Genomic DNA, 23558 nt, shown 5'->3' with positions numbered 1-23558 from the left:
TACTCTTTATGTATGAGAGTCCTGTCTTGGACTCTGTGTTGCTCTATCACTTACCAGTTCCATAATGAATAACTGAATCCAAAGGCAAAACACAACACAACACACACACTGCAATGGGACCTGACTACATCCAATTTGTTATTACCTACCTGAAACTTATGTATAATATTAGGCTACATTATATATGTTATTTTAACTACCATGTTGTGACAATCTGGATTTCATCACTAGATTTCACCACCTGTGTACACCCCCCGAAACACCCATTTTCACATTCTACTCACCGATTTGTTCCCGGTTCGCGCCACAATTCAACTCCCTTCCGTTTTATCTCATTCAGCTTTCTTGAGGAGAGCAGGAGAGAGTATCGGCCGGAGCAACACGCTCAACTGCGCGGTAAACATACAGTAAGGTCGTTTAAACCCTTGCGAACCGTTTATTCATCCGCCACCGACAGCCGTCCTCCGATCAACAATAATTTGCATTCTCCCGGATCGCTCCATATCCACTCTGCTCAGTTGTTTAGGGAAGCCAGGCATTCACCAACCCTGCAGCAAAGACGGGACTGGATTCTTAGACTGACTGGACTGGACTGAATTGACTGACTCCGTAAGTAAAAAAAACAACTATTTTTTTTGTTTGCTTGTTTGGTTGCTACTTACAACGGAATTTAACTTTGTTTACATTCACGAGCTGAACTGAACTTAATTTTCTTTTTTTCTTTGGGCAACGGGATTTATCTGGACTAAAACAAACTGAAAGAAAACCCGTAGTGGAGTTTTGAGTTGGATTATTTTTTGTTTTGTGGACTTCGGGACTAGGATTTTGGGCGTTTTTTTTGTGAAAGTCTTTAAATATATGAATATTTTGGTTCTGCACTAAGATTTTGTGTTTGTGTTGTTCTTGTTGGGTTGAGTATGGTCATTCGATGTGTAGGGTGTACATTTTGATTGGTGTGCATCCTTTTGTGAGGTTTGATTTAAACATAAAAAACTACAAACTAAACAAAACCTGACTGACCAATCTTAAATGCCAGGAGAGAGTTGGCTGGCAGCCCTAACAAAATAATAAAAAAAAATAAAAAAGAGAACACAGAAAGTCAAACTGTCACAATGTGCTCATTGGCAAGTAAGTAGACGTTCAAGTACTCTGATGCTGCATTCAAGGGATGTTCTGTAAATATGTGTTTCTCAGTGGAAAACCCCCCCCCAAAAAACTCCCAGTGGTAATTAGGCCTATAAATTGAATGTGTGGAATTTTTGGAAGGCTCGAATATCGCTCACCTGGCTTCACAACTTGTTGAAGTTTGTCAACATAAGCGGTAAACATAGTAGCAAATCCACCAATGTTGACGGTCCAGGGTATTAAAAATCGTTTTCATCATTATCAATTAGATTCAAACTAACTCAACCGCATTTCACGAAAAGTAAGATATAACTGCCGTTATTTGTTTATGGTTGATTTTAAATTCACAAATACAGATGGTTGTGGGCGTTCCAGTGATTAAAAACATGTAAAGAACACTTTCAAACTGAAGCAACAAAATCTCTTTCTTCCAATATGACCTGAACGCAGCAGAAGACCGGTCCGGCAGCATGTAAAGTTAACAAGGCAGGAAGTGTGTGAGCAACTTTAAAATAAATGTACTATTATAACCGAAGTATCGGGACGATTGTTCAACCTCAGCTACAATTGTAACTGCAGTGTGAGTGTTATTGTGTTGAAGCGACGTGTTATAATCTCTTTCTGGGTTTGAATGTCGGAGTGTAAGGGACATCACGAATCAAAAGGGAGAGGGACCATCTGTACGCGTTTCCTCTACAGATGAAGGTAGAAAGTGTGTCTGACTTGATGTGGATGTGAGTTCACCAATTAATGGTCCTACAAGGAGACATTAGACATGTTTGGTAATTGAACTACATACCATTGTATATGACTGTATAGTAGCCTAACATTGGTGGTGATGTCTTTCAAAATGTGTATTCGATGCTTGCAGATGTGGATATCCATATTTGTACTCTTGAACCTTCTTTAAGAATGTTTTAGGCCTACATGTTTTACTTTTAGCGTTGTCAGATAAAATCAACACCAGACTACAAGGTAGACCATGTCACACCCAGAGAAGGCAGGTAGAGGCAGGCAGATCGAGTACATACTTGGGCAGTTCCCCTCTTGAATTGAATACATTCCCTGGGCTATAGGTGGCGACACCAGACCTGAAAATCTTGTCTCCCTCATTGATTCAGCCAAAACATAGAATCCTCTTTTGTAGAATGAGTCTCTTGTAAAAAAAAAAATATATATATATATACTCTGTGCCTTTTGGCTTTTACAAAATAACATTTGTCTTTTTTTATTTTATATTGTCTTTGAGTCCCCTTGTATTTAAAGAAATGACAGCAAAATTTGTCTTCATTGAAAACAAAAACTGATGGTCAAGTCTCAACACTAAATTTGTAAAGAATAATAAAGACAAAAAAGTTAACCTATTAAGTGCCTAGGTTTTCAATAAAATAAAAGTTAGGCAAGACCCTCTAAAATAATACCTATATTAGTACCTAAACTAATGGTTATGTACTTCCTGTCCTTTTATTTGCTTATATGTTTATTATGTCTTTATTTGATCTTATTTTTGTATGTTTATAATTATTTTATTTAACTGTCAATGTATGTTTCTTTCTCTCTTTAAATTGCCTTTTTTTCGGGGGAGGAGAGGGGGTCCTGCTGTTCACATAGTGGGTTAAGGGATGCGCTGAGCGGTGAATGGATAAACATACCCAATACAATCCATATAAAGGAATTATCCAACCGCACACTGTTAGACTTTGTTGTTAACTTACATCTTTATTTTCTTAAGATTAGGTTTGAGAAGCGAACTTTAGTTCACTATATAGTTCTTCTATATAGTTCTTGGAGTTCATTATATGGACTGTCTTATTCCTGCGACCAACCTGCACCTGATCATTAAGTGCTCCCTGTGCTTTCACAAATGGAAGATCATTTAATTTTTCTTTGAAATCCTAGGAGGAATCAAATGTCATCCAGAAGTGACACTGGTATTCTGCCCTAAAATCCTGTGAAGATGTAGTGAAGGGCCCTTGTGTCAGACTTCCTAGCAAGACAGGTAAAATTATATGTTGTGAAATTATTTACCAGTGACACATTTTAGAGTAAAGTGAGTAAATAAGTCAAGGGTGTGGATATGTTAACAAACTGCAATTTTCTGTTGGATTTTATATTTTCAAACAAATTTCACAATCTTCCATTCCACTTTGACAGAAAAGACAAGTTAGTGAAGTGATTTTGGTGGCTCATTCCAATTATTCGCATCAGGATGCTCAAGAAACTTACAACAACTTACAAGTGAAAAGAGAAAAAGACATTTATCAGTTTACAGAAATAAAGGAAAATGGAAAGAGAAAAAAGTAATTACCCTGTGCTGATGTAGCTGAAGAATTGTGGCTGAGTACTGTGTGCTTGTAATGAAGGGGTAGATATGATCAGACAATATAGAAAAAAAAAAGAACAAACAATCATTACCAGCTACATTTCTGATTACTTGAGTGACCTGGCTGATAGAGTAATTTTACAAGACCAACATGTCTAAAACTGGTAATGATGAGATGAATCTTAGTCATTCCTGTGGGGTAATTCCATAATTGTTCTTTGATTTGAAGATTTCCTACGATTTTACCAGGGAGCAATGATGGCAACGCCTGTACAGCGGCTCTTGGGAACTTTGGAGGATTTGGGAGATGAAGAGTTTAAGAGCTTCAAGTGGTTCCTGCAGCAGGCTGACATCCTGGAAGGTTTCCCAGCCATCCCAAAGAGCCAGCTGGAGAAGGCAGACAGGCAGGACACAGTGGATCAGATGGTGCAGACCTACAGCGAAAACACTCTGGAGGTGACCAAGAAGGTGTTGAAGAAGATCAACAGGAATGATCTACTTGAACATTTGTCAAACATCTGCTCAGCACCCAAAGGTAAGTCATGGGCACATTTTTTTGTTTTTTTAAAGGAAGTGTGAAAAAGATCACATAAAATGACTTATTCACATTGTAGCACTGTGATCATTGAGAGGCTGACCACAGTGGTAAATTGAAGGACAACAAACCAGTTATTTAGGGTTCAGTGGAAAAACAGTCAGTTTATTAAAGTGAGGGGAAAGGGAGTTGAGAGCAAAAGACAACTAAGGTTCTTCCTAGAGCGGGGCAGTTCAAGCTTGGCAGGAGAGGATACTTTCTCCTCCTGGAGAGACACACAGATTACAGCAGGTTAGTCCACACAGCATCATAAAAAGCTCTTACTTGGTGGAGAGAGAGAAGCATAGTACAGTTGTCCCTTTTCTCAGCTGAGGTGGTTTGCTCTTTTTTAACCAAGACAGCGCCTGATTGGTAATTACCCCCAGCTGGTTATCTCCATGCTTCCAACATCTTCCTATGCAGAACAGGTACTCGGATTCAGTGATCAATTCTAGCTGGAGGTGGTTCTGGAATGGGTGCTGTCCTGGTCTCTGGCTCCCTCCATTGGTGGCATGTGTGTGTTGCCAAGGGGGGATGCCACATACCCCCCATCCCTAGCTTCATGCTGGTGCAGGGAGTGGCCGACCACTGGCACTCATCTTTCCGGGACAGGGCATACCAGCTCTGTGTTCCACACGGAAAGCAAAGGCTTGCAACTTAAGAAACCAGCAAGTGACACAGACATGTTGTCCCTGTTCATCAGCATCCATTTGAGTGGCGCATAATCGGTGACCAGGGTGAACTGTCTGCCCAGCAGAAAATGGCCAACTTTATGGTAAAGCATTCTTTCTCTGTATCTGACTCTGGCTCTGTCGTTGCATAGTTTTTTTCGTGTTTGAGCAACTTCAAGGCAACCTACAGGCAACCTGTAGGTCACCGGGTGCTCTTCCCTGTTCACTTCCTGGGACAGGACAGCTCCCAGGCCTGTCAGACGCATCCATCTGCAGGATGAAGGGCTTGTTGAAGTCAGGCGCAACAAAGATGGGTTCTGCACAGAGGGCTTTCCTTAGGGCACGGAATGCCTGGTCCGCCTCCAGAGTCCACATCACTTGGTAGAGCTGCCGGTTCTGTGTAAGATCATGCAACGGGGTAACCAGGGCCATGTGAGGGACAAACTGTAATACCCCATTAAGCCCAGGAATGTCTTTACCTGACGTTTCATGGCAGGTGTCGGCTAGTAGGCGATGCTCTCCAGCTTATTTTTGTGTGGCTACATGAGTACCCTCCCAAAGGTGTGTCCCAGGTATTCTGCCTCTTTATAGCCCAAATGGCACTTTTTTCGGATTTCTGAACAGGCCAGCTTCTCTCAACGCAGTCAGTATGGCTCACAGGTAGGTCAGGTGGTCGGACCAGTCACGGCTGTGGATGACAATGTCGTTGAGGCTTTGAGAACATTGAAAACACACAATGCATCATCACATTTCCACACTGTTTGGGGAGGTTGGAGCAGCATAACTTTTGGCATCCAATGGCAAAGCCCGAACACACCGGTCCAGAATGTCGCAGTCTAGGGTGGAAGGGCCGGCACCTTCTATCAGCTTGGCCCGGGATAGGCGGGTAAGGTCTGCAATCTGGGCTCATGCTGGCTGGGACGGATCATAACGCCAGGCATGGAAGTGCTTGGCTCATGTGGGGAGACTAAAGCCGTAGTGGGCTAATATTGCTGCCTTTAGCGTGGCATAGCGTGACTGCTTCCTCTGCTGGTAAATCCTGACAAACAGAAACAGTGCCAGTATTCCTCCCCACTCTGCTGCCAACCAATTATCTCTGGTGGCAGTCCTCTCGAACACCTCCAGGTAAGCCTTTATATCATCATCAGGGGACAGCTTAGTGAGAACATTGCGGGTGACTCGGTAATGATACGCGGGTCAGGTTTTTTTCAACCCGCGACCGCCCGACCCGACACATAAACGTATCCGAACCTGCCCGACCCAAACCCAATCCGCAACCCGAAAAAAAAAAAAAGATGATCAGGAAGCCAGGTAATTTTCCAAAGACTTGTGTCACTAAGGTAATACAGTGCTGCACTGTGCAGTGTGTGCACTGCGCAGAATATAATGTATGGATGGCGGGATAAACCAGCTGGAGATTGGAGAAATTGACTCCGTTAATTAAATTTAAAACCCATTGAAATTGTGAATTACATTGTGTGTGTGTACTGTCTGTAGCCCATTTGACCCATACTCGCCCAGCCCGATCTCGATATCATCATCATTCAACCCTAACCTGCCCCACCTGCGGATAAACCTGTGGGACCTGTGGGTTTCGGATTGACCCGTGCATCGCTATGACTCGGGCTCTCTCCTTCTCCTGGCTGGTGCACTGTGGCAAGGTTGCAATGGCTGTTGTAGTTCAGCTTGGGGGGGATGCCACAACATTTTATACTACCAATTTGTGTGAGCTGTCATTTTTATGTGTAGCCTATGTCTGTTAGCCAGCACCTAGACAATACATGTGTGAAGAGACAGGCTGCCATTTCAGTGTCTGTGTAAATTGTAAGTTTTATGTCATACAGACATCAGGAAAACAGCAAAACTGGCATGTTTGCATTCATCTAATTTATTTGTATTTTAAAATACTCAGCCAGGTAGTTTGGTGCCCCTCACAGTTGTGCACAATATAACAATAATACCCGCTTGTCCACCTACCAGTAACAGGCTGAATAGATTCCATGGAGTGTGTACATTTACCAGGAAATGTTTGCATTACTCATACTTACTATAACATCCTCTCATTGATGTCATCTGTTGTTTATTCATTCAGAGACTCTCGAAGAGTGCCAGCATAGACACAAGTCCAACGTGAAGAAGAAGTTTCGACGTTTGTTTGAGGGAATCACAAAATCAGGAAGGTCGCTAATTCTGAATGAGATCTACACAGAGCTCTACATCACAGAGGAAGAGACTGGAGAGGTCAACAATGAACATGAAGTCAGACAGATTGAAATGGCATGGAGGACACAAGTGAGACCAGAAAACACAATCAAATGTGAAGACATCTTTAAACCTTTACCTGGAGAAGATGAAGCAATCAGAACAGTAATGACAAAAGGAGTGGCTGGCATTGGTAAAACCGTTTTAACACAGAAGTTCACTTTGGACTGGGCTGAAGACAAAGCTAACCAGGATATACAGTTCACATTTCCATTTACTTTCCGAGAGCTGAATTTGCTGAAAGAGAAAAAGTACAGCTTGGTGAAACTTCTTCATCACTTCTTTATTGAGACCAAAGAAGCAGGAATCTGCAGGTTTGACAAGTTCCAGGTTGTGTTCATCTTTGACGGTCTAGATGAGTGTCAACTTCCTCTAGACTTCCAGAACAACGAGATCATGACTGATGTGACAGAGTCAACCTCAGTGGACGTGCTGCTGACAAACCTAATCAAGGGGAAACTGCTTCCCTCTGCTCGCCTCTGGATAACCACACGACCTGCAGCAGCCAATCAGATCCCTCCTGAGTTTTTTGACATGGTGACAGAGGTGAAAGGGTTTACTGACCCACAGAAGGAGGAGTACTTCAGGAAGAGATTCACAGATGAGGAGCAGGCCAGCAGAATCATCTCCCACATCAAGACTTCACGAAGCCTCCACATCATGTGCCACATCCCAATCTTCTGTTGGATCACTGCTACAGTTCTGGAGCATGTGTTGAAAACCAGTGAGAGAGGAGACCTGCCCACGACCCTGACTGTGATGTACATCCACTTCCTTGTGGTTCAGTCCAAACTGCATAACGTCAAGTATCATGGGAGAGCTGAGACAGATCCACACTGGAATACAGAGAGCAGGCAGATGATTTTATCTCTGGGAAAACTGGCTTTTGACCAGCTGGAGAAAGGCAACCTGATCTTCTATGAAGCAGACCTGACAGAGTGTGGCATTGATATCAGAGCAGCCTCAGTGTACTCAGGAGTGTTCACACAGATCTTTAAAGAGGAGTGTGGGCTATACAAGGACAAGGTTTTCTGCTTTGTCCATCTGAGCATTCAGGAGTTTCTAGCTGCTGTTTATGTTATTGTCTCGTTCGCCAACTCTGGTGTCAATCTCCTGTCAGAAACACAATCAACCTCCCAGTGGTCTACACCATTAAAACCCAAATCTTCAGCAAAACACCTCTACCAGAATGCTGTGGACAAGGCCTTACGGAGTCCAAATGGACACTTGGACTTGTTCCTCCGCTTCCTCCTGGGCCTTTCACTGCAGACCAATCAGACTCTCCTGCGAGGCCTGCTGACACAGACAGGAAGTAGCTCACAGACCAATCACAAAACAGTGCAATACATCAAGGAGAAGATCAAGGAGAATCCATCTCCAGAAAGAAGCATCAATCTGTTCCACTGTCTGAATGAGCTGAATGACTATTCTCTAGTGGAGGAGATCCAACAGTACCTGAGATCAGGAAGTCTCTCCACAGTCAAACTCTCCCCTGCTCAGTGGTCGGCTCTGGTCTTCATCTTACTGTCATCAGAGAAGGAGCTGGATATGTTTGAGCTGAAGAAATACTCTGCTTCAGAGGAAGGTCTTCTGAGGCTGCTGCCAGTGGTCCAAGCCTCTAATATATCTCTGTAGGTGGATAGATAACTTTATCAAATGTGATATTTTTTAAACAGGAGAAAATGGAGATATTTGTAAAAGATCTTGTTAGTCTTCATCACTAATTCTTCTTCAGGTTGAGTAGCTGTAACCTGTCAGAGAGAAGCTGTGAAGCTCTGGCCTCAGTTCTCAGCTCCCAGTCCTCTAGTCTAAGAGAGCTGGACCTGAGTAACAACGACCTGCAGGATTCAGGAGTGAAGCTGCTCTCTGCTGGACTGGGGCATCCACACTGTAGACTGGAAACTCTCAGGTCAGTATTCCTGGATGTGCAAAGTTAACCACTGAATGTTTTACATCGGTTTCAAGTTTAGCATTTAAGGCCAAAAATTCCCTGAGGCCAGGGATTTCTTTAAGGGCGTTGCAACAAACTTCTTATCTAACCCCCCTCCCTAAACTTTTACACTAAGCCTTTCACGATAGTTTCTGTCATAACACAGCTTGCGCATACACGTGTTGTCATGGTAACAATATCTTTCACCAATTTCACAGATTTTGAGGAATAAGCATTTGCAAATACACATTAGGTTCTAGAATTAGTGATGGTGTCTGACATTAGCCTATCCAAGGAGGGGTAAGATTGGAAGAGCAGACACTTCTTCTCCAATATTAGATTAATATATAGGGATTAACCCTAATCCTAGACTAAGGATTTTTTCAATGGATATCTCCATTTAATTTTGTCTTTAGTCTAGGACTAGGCTTAATCCCTGTCCGCAAAATAAGACCATAATGTACAACCCCCCTCCTTCCTGTTGTCTTCCAGAGGTCCTAATCTCAATGGATGCAGAAAAGGCTTTCAACCAATGTCGGGTGGGGATAAATTGTATACGCTCTAGAGAAATCTGACTTGGGCAAGCAATCTGTGGCTTGGGTAAACTTTATTCCTCCCCGCAAGCATCAGTCAGGACCAATAACACGTAATAACACATATTTCCCACTACACCGATCAACTAGCCAGGGGTGTCCCTTGAATCCCCTACTCTTTGGCATCACCAGTAAGCTCCTCGCCATAATGTGATGGTCCTATCCATATAATATGGGTGGTCAGGAATAAAAGAGAGCAGTGAGTTTGGCTTTATACTGATGACTTTCTTTATAACTCCAATTTGAATGGGAGAATATCTTGTACCATGTTGATTCCACTTCTGTCTGTGCCAATTATGGGGTTGTTCAGTGTAAGATACTACATCATATTTATTGGACCAAAGTTGAACTATCAAAAATCTATACAGAAATAGATCCAACATGTGATAGGTGTCGGCAGGCTCCAGCTTCACTGATACATATGCTCTGGTCCTGTCCATCCTTGCGTACTTACTGGACTGAAATATTCTCCACTCTTTAAGTAGTATTAAGGAGTTTTACCTACCACAATAAAAAGTCCCAAGTACTGACCCAGTGGCTTTTGTAACATTATTGGCAAGGCGGCTCATATTATTGAAGTGGAAATCCCCCTAAAGGTCCTATAAAGGTCTGCAGTGGTAATATAAGAAGAAAGTAATACGGGAATAATTAAGGAATAGGATCATTGACAAGGAACTATTAATGAATCAACAAGTTGTTTGTCTTCATCACTAATTCTTCTTCAGGCTGAGTGTGTGTAAGCTGTCAGAGAGAAGTTGTGAAGCTCTGGCTTCAGTTCTCAGCTCCCAGTCCTCTAGTCTGAGAGAGCTGGACCTGAGTAACAATAACCTGCAGGATTCAGGAGTGAAGCTGCTCTCTGCTGGACTGGGGCGTCCAAACTGTAGACTGGAGACTCTCAGGTCAGATCACTTTATTGATGGTTTTTACAACACACACACACACACACAAACACTTTCTTCAGAAAATCGTTTTAACAAATACTATTTTGAATTGTTTAGAAAATGTGCTATAATGTAATTTTACTTTATTTTGATTCTATCCATTTCATTTCGGGTTGGGAACCAAGAAAGTGTTCCATTAAGGAACCTGTTCCGATATCTCCAGAATTGACCGGACCAAAACATGTTTCCCTTATTGATTTGTGTTAACGATTAACATTATTTCCCTTTTGTTTTTGTTTTTTTCCAAATAGAACTAAGTGCAAAGTTTTTAGTTTACTGTTGAATTGTCTGTATGTTGCCTCACTGTCCATTCCTCCCTTGTCTGCTGCCGATAAATCTCTACAGTGGTAATATAATAAGAAAGGAAATTAAGGGGATTGTGAAGGAATCAACATTCATAAAATCTTATCTCTATTCCCAATCCTAATTTTGTCAGGTTGAAGCTCAAGTAAACATTTTCAAAGTTCTTGTTTGTCTTCATCACTAATTCTTCTTCAGGCTGAGTGTATGTCAGCTGTCAGAGAGAAGCTGTGAAGCTCTGGCTTCAGTTCTCAGCTCCCAGTCCTCTAGTCTGAGAGAGCTGGACCTGAGTAACAACAACCTGCAGGATTCAGGAGTGAAGCTGCTCTCTGCTGGACTGGGGAGTCCACACTGTAGACTGGAAACTCTCAGGTCAGGATTCCTCAACCTGGTTAACACATGACCATTTAAATCATGTTTTACTTACAGGGTAACATCAATGTGTATACAGTATATACTGTATATTTCATATTTTTTCTCTGCTGTTATGGTTGTGGTAACAACCTTTCACACTACTTTCTATCCCCTATGAACTATTGTCTGCTTTCTATCAGTATCTCTGTTGTTGAGACCTAAAATGATTTATTCGATTCTGCAGCAAACTGATCCAGGTACTGCCAAACTGGCCAAATTAAAGCACAAAGCAGATCTTTGGTGGAACTGTTTGGAATGCCGCTGCAGTTTTTGGCAAAACATTATCACACCTAATATCAGAGCAATGGACTAATGACAAAATGCTACAGGCATCTTGTCTCAAATAGGAAGTTTACACTTTTTACACTTGACTCTTTTTTCCAGAAAAACCTTGTGTACAAAAGTAGCCAAACGTACTCCTCAACAATAAACAAGAATAACAGACTTCATATACATCAATGGAAGAAAACTCGTGTGTGTGTGTGTGTGTGTGTGTGTGTGTGTGTGTGTGTGTGTGTGTGTGTAGGCTGTCAGGCTGTCTGCTCACAGAGGAAGGCTGTGCTTCTCTGGCCTCAGCTCTGAGCTCCAACCCCTCCCATCTGAGAGAGCTGGACCTGAGCTACAATCATCCAGGAGCCTCAGGAGTGAAGCTGCTCTCTGCTGGACTGGAGGATCCACACTGGAGACTGGACTCTCTCAGGTATGGAGAGGCAACGTCTGCTAGAAGGCTGAGAGTCACACACATTTTCTTTGTCACACTGAGGAATACTGTTTAATGTTTAACAGGAGTTATGACTGATGCTGTATGGGAAATCCTTCATAAGGAAGGTTATTAAATGTCCATGTTTCCATCATCAAAGAGAATCTGCTGATCTGACTTTGTTTATTCCCCCAGTGTGGACCATGGTGGACTGCAGATGTTGAAATCAGGTCTCAGGAAATGTAAGTGTGTATTTAGTTTTATTCATGGAAACAAAGCTACACATATTCTATTTAAATTGAAATGTGTATAATACACATACATTTACACAGCAGTATGTGACATCCGTTAATTTAAATTTTACTGTGAAAGAAGATGATGGCTGACATAATGTGTTATAAACCAACAATAAGAGCAGCTCTATTAGATGAGAATCTGCTGCTGTATTGTGTCTTGTTCTCTCCATCAGATGCCTGTGAACTCACACTGGACCCAAACACAGCAAACAGAAACCTCTCTCTGTCTGAAGACAACAGAAAGGCGGCAGAGGTGAAAGAGAAGCAGCCATATCCTGATCACCCAGAGAGATTTGACTGCTGTTGTCAAGTGCTCTGTAGAAATGGCCTGACTGGTCGCTGTTACTGGGAGGTAAAATGGGAAGGATTGGTTCATATAGGAGTGACTTACAGAGGAATCAGTAGGAGAGGAAAGGATGCTGATTGCTGGCTTGGAAGGAATGAAAAGTCCTGGAGTCTGATCTGCTCTAATTATGGCTACTCTGTTCGTTACACTGCCTGTCACAATAACATAAGAACACACATACGTAACCCCCCCTCCTCTGTCTCTAACAGAGTAGCAGTGTATCTGGACTGGCCTGCTGGCTCTCTGTCCTTCTACAGAGTTTCCTCTGACACACTAATCCACATCCACACCTTCCACTCCACATTCACTGAACCACTCTACCCTGTGTTTGGGTTTAGGCTTAGGTTTGACTCCTCATTGTTTCTGTGTCAGATATAGGAGGAAGGGTTCGCTCTGCACGGGATCACCCCCACACACACAGACACACACACACACACAAATAAAATGAACATGTTCAAGAACATGGACATTTTATTTGATAAAGAAACTAAATGAATAATTAACCAAGCAGAATCAAGTTACTGTTGTTCATCTGACAGTTTGATGATTATTGACAGGTTAATTAACAGGTTAATGTCTTTCCCTCTGACCTTTTCTATTTGATATTTTTCCTAATCTAACCTAAACATCAGGCATGTGTCTCCTAAATGTACCTAGAGTTAAATCTAAATCAGGTGAAGGTGCATTTAGTCACTATGGTGCTGTTCTCTGGAACAAACTACCTGCTGACTTGAGATCTGCTACAACTGTATCCTCTTTTAAAAGCAGTCTTAAAACATTGTTTTTTTCTCAGTTAGTGTGTGTTTGCCTTTGTGTGTGTCTGCTGTAGTCTGTGTGTGAGTGCTGTTGTATGAATAGGACGGGGCTTATAAAAAGCTGTATTTTATGTACATGTGTGTGCGTTGTATGTGTGGCTGAAAGGTTATTTTATATATGTGGAGTATTTTATATATGTGTGTATTCTATCTCCTTATCTGTTTATTGTTACTATTTTGCCTTTTTATGTGAAGCACATTGGATTTACCTGTGTATGAAATGTGCTATACAAATAAAATTGACTTGACTAAACATCTTTCTTGTTTTATTGTTTTCTCAGAATAAGCATCGTTCTGCTGATTCACTCACCCTGCTGCCACTGGATATTCACTACTGTATCTTGAATCTTAGCAAATAGACCTTGTAAATCAGATGCCCACACGCGGTGTAGGTGCTCAGATGAGAGGGAAAGAGAGACTTGAGAGAGAGAGGGGGAAGGTGCCGGGGGGAGACCTACGCTACCGCCACCAGCAGGTGACGCAAATTATATGCGTTGAAGTGTTTAGCTTGTTGCTAGCAAAAATACTGCTAAGTGCTTGGACTAGAAAACAGTTACAGAAATCAATGGACCCAGTGCCATTAGAAACAAAGAATTTGGTTTCTCCGCCACCTTATGTCTTTTGGGGTGAGTAGACAAATTCTTCTTTTGTTTTTTACTTCTGTGATTATGAGTGTTTACAGTATTGTAATAAGTGTTTGTCCACTACTTTAAAGTCAAAACTGCTCCACCAAATAAAAATCTGCTAGGCCAATCACTTGAGAAACTCTATGAATCAGCCTACCATAATAACATATTAAGGCTGGCCAACAACATCGTCTCTGACCCCGACCACATCCTGAACAGTGAATACAAATAGTTACCATCAAATCGGAGATATAGGGTTCCACGATTTAATGGGGTTAGAGTGAAGCACTCTTTTGTACACCAGTCAATCCTAAAATTAAATATGGAGCTTAATCCCAGATCAAATGTACGTTGAAGGGCCTTGAATATTGTCTTTTGTGATTGTAATGATATGTTGAATATGCATCTTTGTGTCCTGTCTTAATTTTTGTCTTTTCTGTGATGTTGCAAATGGAGCTGCTGTGATGCAAGAAAAATTTCAGACTGGATCTGACAATAAAGTATCATCATCATCATCATAAATCTACATAGGTAAAAATGGACCGACTTTGAAAATCCTGCATTGAACGTAGACTGCGACAGAGACGATTATGTGAAACCCCATTCATTTTCCCTACAGAGAAATAGACCCTTTTCACAGCAGCCATTTTGAAGTGTCATAGCAGGTAAACACAGGTGTATCTAATAACATTAATGACGGTTCCATTGAGGTGTTCCAGTGGCAGGGCCCTTGTATTGTGCATGCTGGCTCATTGGAATGGCTGTGGAAAATGGCTGCTGTGAAAAGAGTCTATTGTGCTATGGAACCGTGAGTCATATTTTTGCAAGGCTGACGTCATTCGACTTCTGATACAGAGGCATAGCTGGTATCTTGGTTCACCTTGAGGCCTTACCTCCCTAAAACCAAACATTTCTTCTTGCTTTCTTAGGAAATGAAACTTAATAGTGGGATGTTTGCCAAGGCTGACAGAATCGGTGTCATCTTTTCAATCCTTCATATTGTTTGTTGTACTTGGATTTTTTTGGTTAAATGAATTTGACTCAACTTTTATTTTCCTTTCGTTAAAGCACTTAATACCTATTTGGCAGCATTGGGCCATAAAAATTAAACATACTATAAAGTTTATATGTTTTTGTACCATGCAGTGTCTTAGGTAGGAGGGCTTGGAAGATTACTTTTAAAATGTAGACTGTTAACCATTACCTCTGTCCATTTAAAATGATGGTTATTTTGGTAAGTTTAAAGGCCAAATGACATCCTCCCCTTCAAAAATGTGTCTAATCCATCGAACAGTCACCTGTGGTCTGAGAGGGAGGCTATTTGTAATCAACTTTTTAATCATTTTGTTCAGCTAGGACTCTAAAGGCCCTTTGACTCAGTTAGGAAGTGTCACTGCTGCTGGTTGAGCCAAATGACGGCTCCTATTATTTTTAGTCTGGCACTCTGGCTGCATGTCTTCTAATTAAAGAGAGACTTCTACAATTTAAGTGTGTGGCCTAAGCAGAAAGTGTAGCCCAAATGGTAAAGCAGTAGTTAAATTAATTGTGAAATGGAAAATGAATAGGAAAACACATTAGTAAATGGAATAACAAAAAGTACAATTTAAATGTCTTTTGAAAAAATAATTTTACAAATCGATTTATAAATTCAATAATGTAGGCTATTCATCTCTTAAAGGAAAAATAATGAAATATAGGCTAATTATTAGTTGACACATTTAATGAACGTTTCACTAGTTGTTTTATTAACTGTTTAGTTATTTCTGCCCTTTAAATGTGAATTGAATTAATCACTTTGTAACTGCTTTTGCTTGCCTTTCGTTTCCTGAGAAACTGCAACTTGGCTGACAAACTGAGGCACTCCTTATCACTCTCAGCTCTCAAGCAGGTTTTGAGTTTTACGTAAACACTCTGAGCGAGTCCTGATTGGTCAGCTCTGATCGTATAAAACAGCCCGAGCGCGCGCAGACAGGCAGACACTACGTTTCACACATCAAGAGGCAAGACTACGGCAGCAGCTGCTATTTGAGCCTAGAATCTGAACGTGAAACCTGTGCATAACCTGTGTAGCCGAAATAATGCCGATGGACGCCCCAGGCCTGCCGGCCCCCTTCCTGGAGAAACCCGGCGATCCGCCGGTGCCTTGGAGCGACTGGTTTTCTTGTTTTGACCGGTATCTGACAGAGGCGCGCTGCTCGGAGGAGGATAAGACGCAGCTGCTGCTCCTCTACCTCGGCGATGAAGGGCAGCGGATCCTCCGGAGCCTCCCCGGACCGACCGGGACCTACACGGAGATGGTTAGCGCCCTCACCGCTCACTACAACAACACGGCGAGAAGAAGGGAAAAGAGTGAGTCATACTGTGGGGAGTTGGTCCCGAGGAGAGGGACTCGAGCTTTTGTAGTAAGTTACTGGTAGTAGGCTAGTAGCCCCGTGGGGACTGACACCACGTGGATTATCCTTACCTCCAAATCCTTGCTGGCAGTTTTTCAACACTTCTCTGTTACACGAGTAAAACATGTTGTTTGAAAGCATTTGCAATAAAGTATAAAATCTCACCTTTTGTGTGGCTTGTCCGAGTTATTTTCATTCGGGTGTCATGGCTGCCACTCTTCTACGCTCTTCCCTGTGCAGCGAGTGGGCGTGACACCCGAATCAAAACAACTCGGACACAATAAACCCCATTTCCATTCACTTAATATTTTCTCTTTTTTTGCAACAGGGAATATTATAATTACTGCTGCAGCAGTGGGAGGAGCGCTCATTGGAGGAGGTGAGATAACAGATGCCATAACATCTCAAGTTTTTATCCAACGCACCTTAGAGAACCACAAGCGCTGCGTTTTTAGTGTGGGAATGGAACGTCTAACCCTAGAAGTGTCGGTACCTTGTTTTACCCAGTGAGGTATACAGGATCACCAGTTATTTCTCCATAATTTACAACACTCTCCAGACACAGACACACTGAAGCCTTAACAGTTTCCAGTGTTTGCTGACACAGGGTTCAATAAATACATTACAATTACTTAAATACATTTGGCATCTCAAGTTAACATTTTGAATGCAAAAGTAAGTTCAAGATGAATAATAACTTCGATAATATTCAATTAGGGTAGCAAGGGGTGTAAAGAGTAAGGAGGCTGTCCTTCAAGGTCCCGTTACAGCAAGCATCCGTCCTGCTGAAGTGTCCTTGAGCAAGACCCTGAATCCCAACTCCAGAGGCACTGCTCTGTAGCTGACCCTGACCTCTGACCTCCCTGTGGAGGGGGCAAGAGAAATGAGTTTCCCTACAGGCAGAAATAGAGGAGCTTATTATTAGTAGTAGTATTATTTGTTTTATTATTATTAGCAGTGGGTTTCACTTCCCTGCAAGCAGTAGTTGTAGGTGTCACATTACTCAGTAGGTGAATGTCTCTCTTCACAACTAACTTCCTCAATCACTGATTACAATTATTTAGGCATTTAGCTGTTGCTCTTATCCAGAGCTGATTACAATCAGGAAGCAGGTAGAGTTTCACTGTCATGGCTCCAACCTGTGACTTTTCAGTTACAGGGTTGCGCCAATAAATTATTAAAATAATGTGATAATATTGATAAAGCCCATGTTGTACCAAAGCTGAGCTGGGTAGACAGTGGGAAATTACTACCAGCAACCAGACAAATGCTGGTAAAAGTTAGCTCTGTCTGGGAAGTCTGTCTGCCAGTCAAACATGATTTTGTGGTTCTAATTCTAAACTAAAAATCTAGTTGGCTGGTTATAATACTGGCAGGCTGGTAAATTAGTCTGCTCTCTCAGCCACTTTGGCAGGTAACCAACCATTATCTGGACCTATTCTAAACATCTATTTGGCTGGTAATATTGTGAAAGTGACCGGTGATTTTTTGTTTTGTTTTTTTGAGACGTACCAGCCAAAAAAATCTAGTTTCCCGGCCTGATATGATACAGCTGCCTGGGATTTGACTTTCTCTCTCTCTCTGTCCTTCTCAGTCGGAGCGGTGGTGGCAGCTCCGTTCGTCCTGGCCGGGATTGGCTTCACCTCTGCTGGAATTGCTGCTGGCTCAGTGGCTGCGAGCATGATGTCATCGGCAGCCATAGCCAATGGGGGAGCGGTGGCGGCAGGGAGCCTGGTGGCGATTCTTCAGTCTGCAGGTAGGTGAAGATGGAGAGTCTATAACTGGTACTGCAAAAACAGGCCATCGCTTTCCTCCCTCCTGTATGTTAACTTTTTTTGCACATAGCACTGGTGCTGCAGAGGCTGATAGTTTTGTAGCACAAGTATAAAACACATCTCTAAAAACAACCACAAGTAGTGCAGTTCATCACTTAAAAAGGTATCTGGCAAAGGACATTAATGTTGCATACAGGGGACACAAAATCCAAACCTTAACAAGAAATGTTTTCAGACAAACATTTTCTTTATTTGCCCATAATGATAAATTGCAGGGACATAACAACTGTATACAAAACATCAATATATTACACTTCAAACGAGCAGTGCAAATCTCAGTAAATTTATATCATCATACCTACAATATTATTTATATTAAATTAAAAACGTGTGTAAATCACTAATAAGAGAACAAAAACAAACAAACATGGGAAGCGGTGTAACAACTAAAAACCAAAAGATTTCTTTGTTCTTTAACAGAATGTAACAGATTTAAGTCAATACAAAACTAGCAATATTTACAAATATACCTCATAACATTTAAACCAATAACTCCTGTATGTGTGCATGTGTCACAGATCTAGCATGTCTGCTGGCCACTCCTTCCTATGTGGCCTCCTGGCCCTCTTAGAAGAAGACGACCATTTTGCTGCTACCTGGCTAGGGTTGAATTCCTCCAATGGGCAGCCTTCTGTGCTGATAAGGATTAAGTTTTCAGCAGTGGAGACATGCAGGATGCTGCAGGTAGTGTTTTTAATGCGATTTTGTGCCAAAAATCTCCGCTCACAGTGAGCGGAGGAGATTGGCATCACAAGCAGTATTTCAGCCAAGTGCAGAAAGTTCTGAAAAAGTAAAATTAACTAAGTAAAACTCAATTTATCTATTCAGGAGACTAGACGTGACTTTGTAAATTCTGAGGAATGTAAAATATTGCCCACAGACCTCAAAGTCTGAAAGATGTGGCTCCTTGGTGAGAAGTGTCTGTCACAGCCCTAGGTATGACTTGTCTGCGAAGGTGGTCCTGATGAGGGGCTTCAGCTGCTGCCATTCCTGATGGACCTGGTCAGACTGGCATCCACCACTTTGTCAATAGAGATACAGGGAGAGAGATTAGGGGAGGGAATAAGGTATGGGAACATTTAGACATAAGAAATGTGTGAAACTTAAAACATTGAACATGTTGTAGATTCATTAAAATACATAACATCTAATCTCGGTCATACCTCTATACTTGAATCCATACTAAAATGAGAATTTGCAATATTGCCTATTGCTATCTGCTCACTTTATGAGAAGGTTGCCAAAATGTTGAAGAGACTGAACCTCTGCCCTGCCAGAGTCCAGTAGTGCACGTAGACTCTCTGGCCATGCGTCATGGTTGAATATTCTGAGGCAGTCGACTACACCTTCCCCTGACTGACTCAGCAAACAGCTCAAGTGTGATCTCATGTCTTCTACTGCAGTGTCAACAGCTGCCTGAGCCAAATGGTACGCGCCCTACTCGGTGAGCCACCAGGGCGCCCCACGCGTTATGTCTCTTTGAAGTCACAAGGGAATGAAATATGACTTTGACCTTGTTGTCATCATAGAGCGCAGGTGTTTTTGCTGATGCAGAACACCTGCTTTGACTGATTGGGTCATGGCCAGAAGTGTAACAAGCTTGAAAGTTTCAATCCACAGAGAGCAGTGTTTTTTCACATTTTTATTTTCTTGTATTTTATATCAAAGTCCCATAACTTTTACTTCCTGACCACATGCAGTACTAAAAGTTCCAACCAATAAAACCACCACAGATGTTTGAACAATACTGTCTCCTTCTCTCTCTAACTGATCTCCCATTGGTTTACAATTTTGAATGATCCCTCCCTGCGTTATGTCCTGCCCCAACATCCTGTTTCAACAGTAATGCATTAAATTAGGGCTGCCTTTTCATTGTGACTTTAAGAAAGTCATTCATTGCCTGTTATTGCATTTCAGATGGCTGAACAGTAGTCCCCTCCACTGGGAGATGTAAATGCTCTACACGTAAACCTTAAACTGTTAAGCATTTGTGACACTATGGAGATACCAATTTGGTGATCGCAATTCTTCCTTGCATCCTAATTAATCATAGCTTGTTCTAAAGGCTAATAAAAGTAATAAGTCCAAACAAATCTGGTGTAGCCTGTATAGTGTAATTGGCTACAGCTCCTGAACAAATCCAATTTAACCGGCATTGCCTCCTTTAGCTGTTCAAGCCCCTTCAGGCTGCTGTTACCATGTTCACAGTCGGACACAGTTTTGTGGGATGAAATGAATAAATTGATATCTCATGGTAAAAAAGGTTTCTAATTATAGATGGTCTGCACACAGTGTTGTGAAAATACCTCATTGCCCTTGTGAATTTAGTTTCTGTCCATGAATGTGGCGCCTAATAGAGTCAGCCATGCAAAGTTGTGTATGGATGCTTATGAAATAAACCCAGAGACCAGAGGCAGTAAAGGAGCCGCAAATAGGAGTCTTTCCAACATCTGCGCTCTATACTTAAGACCGGACCGTCTATATTGTAGTTATTGAATGATAAACTTGAGGTAATGATTTCTTTCCCCTGGGATGGATATACCATCACACTTTGGAATGGATATACCATCACACTTCAGAAATGAAGTCTTTGTTATGATTTACTCATCCCGCTTGTCCCTCCAGGAGCGGTGGGGCTGACGGCCGGGGCCTCGGCTGTCGTGGCGGGGGCAGGAGCTGCAGTAGGAGGAGCAGCGGCAGGAGCAGTTGGAGCGCTGAGCTCCACATCGAGCGAGGAAACCAAACCAAAGCAAGACCCTAAGGAGGACGGAAAAAACGGCAACAAGTAGACTGTTGTTCGTGGCAAAGTCTTGAGTTGTCAACGACTTGGTTCAAAGTAGCTGATCATTGATCGCTGTATGCAAAACTGATTTAGCATGCTACCTACACTCTTAAAAAGGATGGTTCTTCGGGGAGTCAAGGCTTGAGCATAAAGCACTTTTTCCAAAAGTTCCAAAGATGGGTTATTCTCCACCTTGTTCACGTTAATTTTCTTTTAAGCATTATAACAATTTTAGGGATTACACCTGTGCGTTGTATGTAATGATTCTCGAGCATCTATGCATTAATTGGACAAAATCTTGATTATTTGATCATCAAGAAACTCTTAAACATTATTGTCACATTTGGAAAGACATGCACTGTTTTCTATTTTGGTCTCAGTCTTGAATAGGACTCGATTTGCTTTGGTCTCGGCCTGGACTTGGCCTGGACCCCCTTTGGACCTGGTTTTAACTTAAAGTCGACTTGACCTGGTCTTGAAATTTACGAACACATCTGTCTAGTTTGGGACAACACACAATTGTATTATTTTCCAGCATATGTTAACAGCAGCACATGTTATTAATGCGTGCTTTGTTGAAAAGTGACATAGTGTGTTTTCCCAAATTAGACACACGGATGAATGAAAATGAAACATCCTTTTTGAGAGTGTAACTGCTGGCTTGTTGGGCTGATGATCGGACATGACATGGTTAAGTTAAATTTGTTTAAAATCCTTAACCAGTTTTAAAGTAAGGAACTGATTATGGTGCATAAAACAGATTTAGTAGATTAGGCTAAATTAGCCAGAATTAAAGAAATGTTATCCATTATACTGCTTTCTGTAAATAAGAAATTTTCCGCCAGGGAAATTAAATGAGGAAGTGTAGTCCCACCCTCATTTAGACCCATTAACATGAAAACATACCTGTCCTCTTGTCACTATGAGACCTAGCAGAAACAGGCTCACGAACAATTTTGGGTCCCAAACAATAATTTATTTAACACTGCTGCATTAACCAACAGGAGAAAATCTGTTGAGCACTTTAACGTGTTGTTGTTGGACAAAAAAAAAAGGTTTTTTTTTTTTCAGAAATTCATAAAAGGATGCTTATATTGTCATTGATGTCCCATGTATTTTTTAAACTCTACAATGGCCGACTTTAACAAGTTTCAAGGGCCCAAGGGTCATGAAACTTACTTAACACAAACAACCATATAAGACTTGTGATGCAAATCAGAAAAAATACAGACACCAATGTGCAGTTGCTTGTTTTTTCCATGACACTTATCTGCCCCTAGTGGCCATTAGGAGGAATGGCAATGTCTTCAGACGCAGAACCAGGATCATTCACTCGCCTCCTCTGCGATACTGCTGAACTAGGCCGCCTTCGCATCTATGACTCCATGTGTCCTTGTTAGCACAGGAGTGGTACTTTGCCTTTGACTTGCTATGTTAACAATTTTGATTAGTATTATGAGTATTTTTTCAGGAAATATGTTCCGCTGTGACCATTTTGTATTTGAGATGACACGGGACCCCTTAGTGCAGTGGTTCTCGATCCCAGTCCTCAGCACCCAGAATCCTGCTGGTTTTCATTCCAGCTATCCAATGAGGCACTGATTTATACCTGGAACACCAGGTGAATGCAATTAACTAGCTAGTGCGATAGAAAACCAGCAGTACCCTGGGTCATGAGGACCAGGATTGAGAGCCACTGCCTTAGTGTCAGCTTGGAATGTATTGTTCAGTGCTTGAGCTTGACAGAAACCTTGACTGACTGATGTGGTAATAATAATAAGAACTAAATGTTCAAATCCATGCTCCAATGTTTTTAATTGCTGAAATGACTAGATAAACCAGCAAAGACAAATTGGTCTATGAGTATTTAGTGTGCAGAAAAACAAATATGTTAAACCCACTGCTGGATGCATGGTACGCATCGTAGTCGACTGAGCCACCAGTACTCCATGCTCTTTAAAACAGTTATCATGTATGTTTTACAACTGCATACGTGGTTTGGCTACCATCTAAACATAATAACAGTATGTTCTTTATATTACTGTAACCCACTGCTTTCAAAGTAAATACTTATTTATGTGAATATGAAGAACTGAAATCAGATCTCCTTCGCTGCAACACAGTTCCTCTCACTCTGTACACTGGCTTTCCTTTTCAAGACATGTTTCATGATCAATTGTGTCCAAACTGCAGTGTTAAATGTAGAGGGGAAAAACTAGCACAATAACATCACAATTAGATGGTAAAACTCATTTCTGTACTGTCTTACTGCACTGTAACAATGCACCGTACAACATAGACACAATCTGCATTAGAACTATACAGTGTTCTAAATTAAAATGTGTTTTATTGTAAAAGAAAAAAAGGAAATGACTGGTTGCTCTATATTGTCAAACTAGGATCAAAAATGTGTCTTGGAAAACGGGGAAAAAAGAGTGCTACAAACAAAAGGACAATCCAGGCACTACAAGTATAAAAATATAACCACGAGGAAGGAAATATTTAAAAAGCCTTTATTGTAGTGGCTAAATCATTAAAAAAGCCAACATGTTTCGACCACTGTAGGTCTTCTTCAGGGCTTTAAACACGTGTTTAAAGCCCTGTGGTTATTATTATTATTATTATTATTATT

At 41.6% G+C, this 23558-nt stretch overlaps 2 protein-coding genes across 5 annotated transcripts; both read left to right on the top strand.

Moving 5' to 3' along the window:
- Positions 1-1616: 1616 nt before the first annotated feature.
- LOC139643909 (NACHT, LRR and PYD domains-containing protein 3-like) lies at positions 1617-13496 on the top strand. Of its 4 annotated transcripts, none has more exons than XM_071519205.1 (10): positions 1617-1705; positions 3025-3124; positions 3678-3983; positions 6786-8586; positions 8691-8864; positions 10204-10377; positions 10918-11091; positions 11660-11833; positions 12029-12075; positions 12303-13496. In XM_071519205.1, the coding sequence occupies exons 3-10, from the start codon at positions 3704-3706 to the stop codon at positions 12851-12853; spliced, it is 3375 nt and encodes a 1124-aa protein (XP_071375306.1). In that variant the 5' UTR covers positions 1617-1705; positions 3025-3124; positions 3678-3703; the 3' UTR covers positions 12854-13496. The 4 variants fall into 4 exon arrangements, with proteins under 4 accessions (XP_071375306.1, XP_071375308.1, XP_071375305.1 ...); XM_071519207.1 differs by lacking the exon at positions 1617-1705 and adding an exon at positions 1769-1830 and having other exon boundaries at positions 3698-3983; XM_071519204.1 differs by lacking the exon at positions 1617-1705 and adding an exon at positions 1769-1830.
- Positions 13497-15905: 2409 nt separating this feature from the next.
- LOC139643910 (interferon alpha-inducible protein 27-like protein 2) lies at positions 15906-22026 on the top strand. Its single transcript, XM_071519208.1, has 4 exons — positions 15906-16265; positions 16638-16688; positions 17904-18065; positions 20770-22026. Exons 1-4 carry the CDS (start codon positions 15995-15997, stop codon positions 20931-20933), a joined length of 648 nt encoding a protein of 215 aa, XP_071375309.1. The 5' UTR covers positions 15906-15994; the 3' UTR covers positions 20934-22026.
- Positions 22027-23558: the final 1532 nt, after the last annotated feature.

This window comes from Centroberyx affinis, unplaced genomic scaffold, assembly GCF_046629955.1.
Source record: "Centroberyx affinis isolate AG114_WGS23_722 - 3 ecotype Tasmania unplaced genomic scaffold, CSIRO-AGI_Caff_v1 ptg000674l_1, whole genome shotgun sequence".
Lineage (NCBI taxonomy): Eukaryota > Metazoa > Chordata > Actinopteri > Beryciformes > Berycidae > Centroberyx > Centroberyx affinis.
The sequence above is the reverse complement of the archived record's forward strand: the minus strand, read 5'-3'. Positions and strand labels throughout refer to the sequence as shown.

Excerpts from the sequence above, each read along its gene's own strand:
- LOC139643909 (XM_071519205.1), top strand. The coding sequence starts at position 3,704 with ATGATGGCAACGCCTGTACAGCGGCTCTTGGGAACTTTGGAGGATTTG. Across the intron at positions 10,378-10,917 it reads TGTAGACTGGAGACTCTCAG|GCTGAGTGTATGTCAGCTGT; the intron begins GTCAGATCACTT and ends ATTCTTCTTCAG. Across the intron at positions 11,834-12,028 it reads TGGAGACTGGACTCTCTCAG|TGTGGACCATGGTGGACTGC; the intron begins GTATGGAGAGGC and ends TTATTCCCCCAG.
- LOC139643910 (XM_071519208.1), top strand. The coding sequence starts at position 15,995 with ATGCCGATGGACGCCCCAGGCCTGCCGGCCCCCTTCCTGGAGAAACCC. Across the intron at positions 16,689-17,903 it reads AGGAGCGCTCATTGGAGGAG|TCGGAGCGGTGGTGGCAGCT; the intron begins GTGAGATAACAG and ends TGTCCTTCTCAG. Across the intron at positions 18,066-20,769 it reads GGCGATTCTTCAGTCTGCAG|GAGCGGTGGGGCTGACGGCC; the intron begins GTAGGTGAAGAT and ends TTGTCCCTCCAG.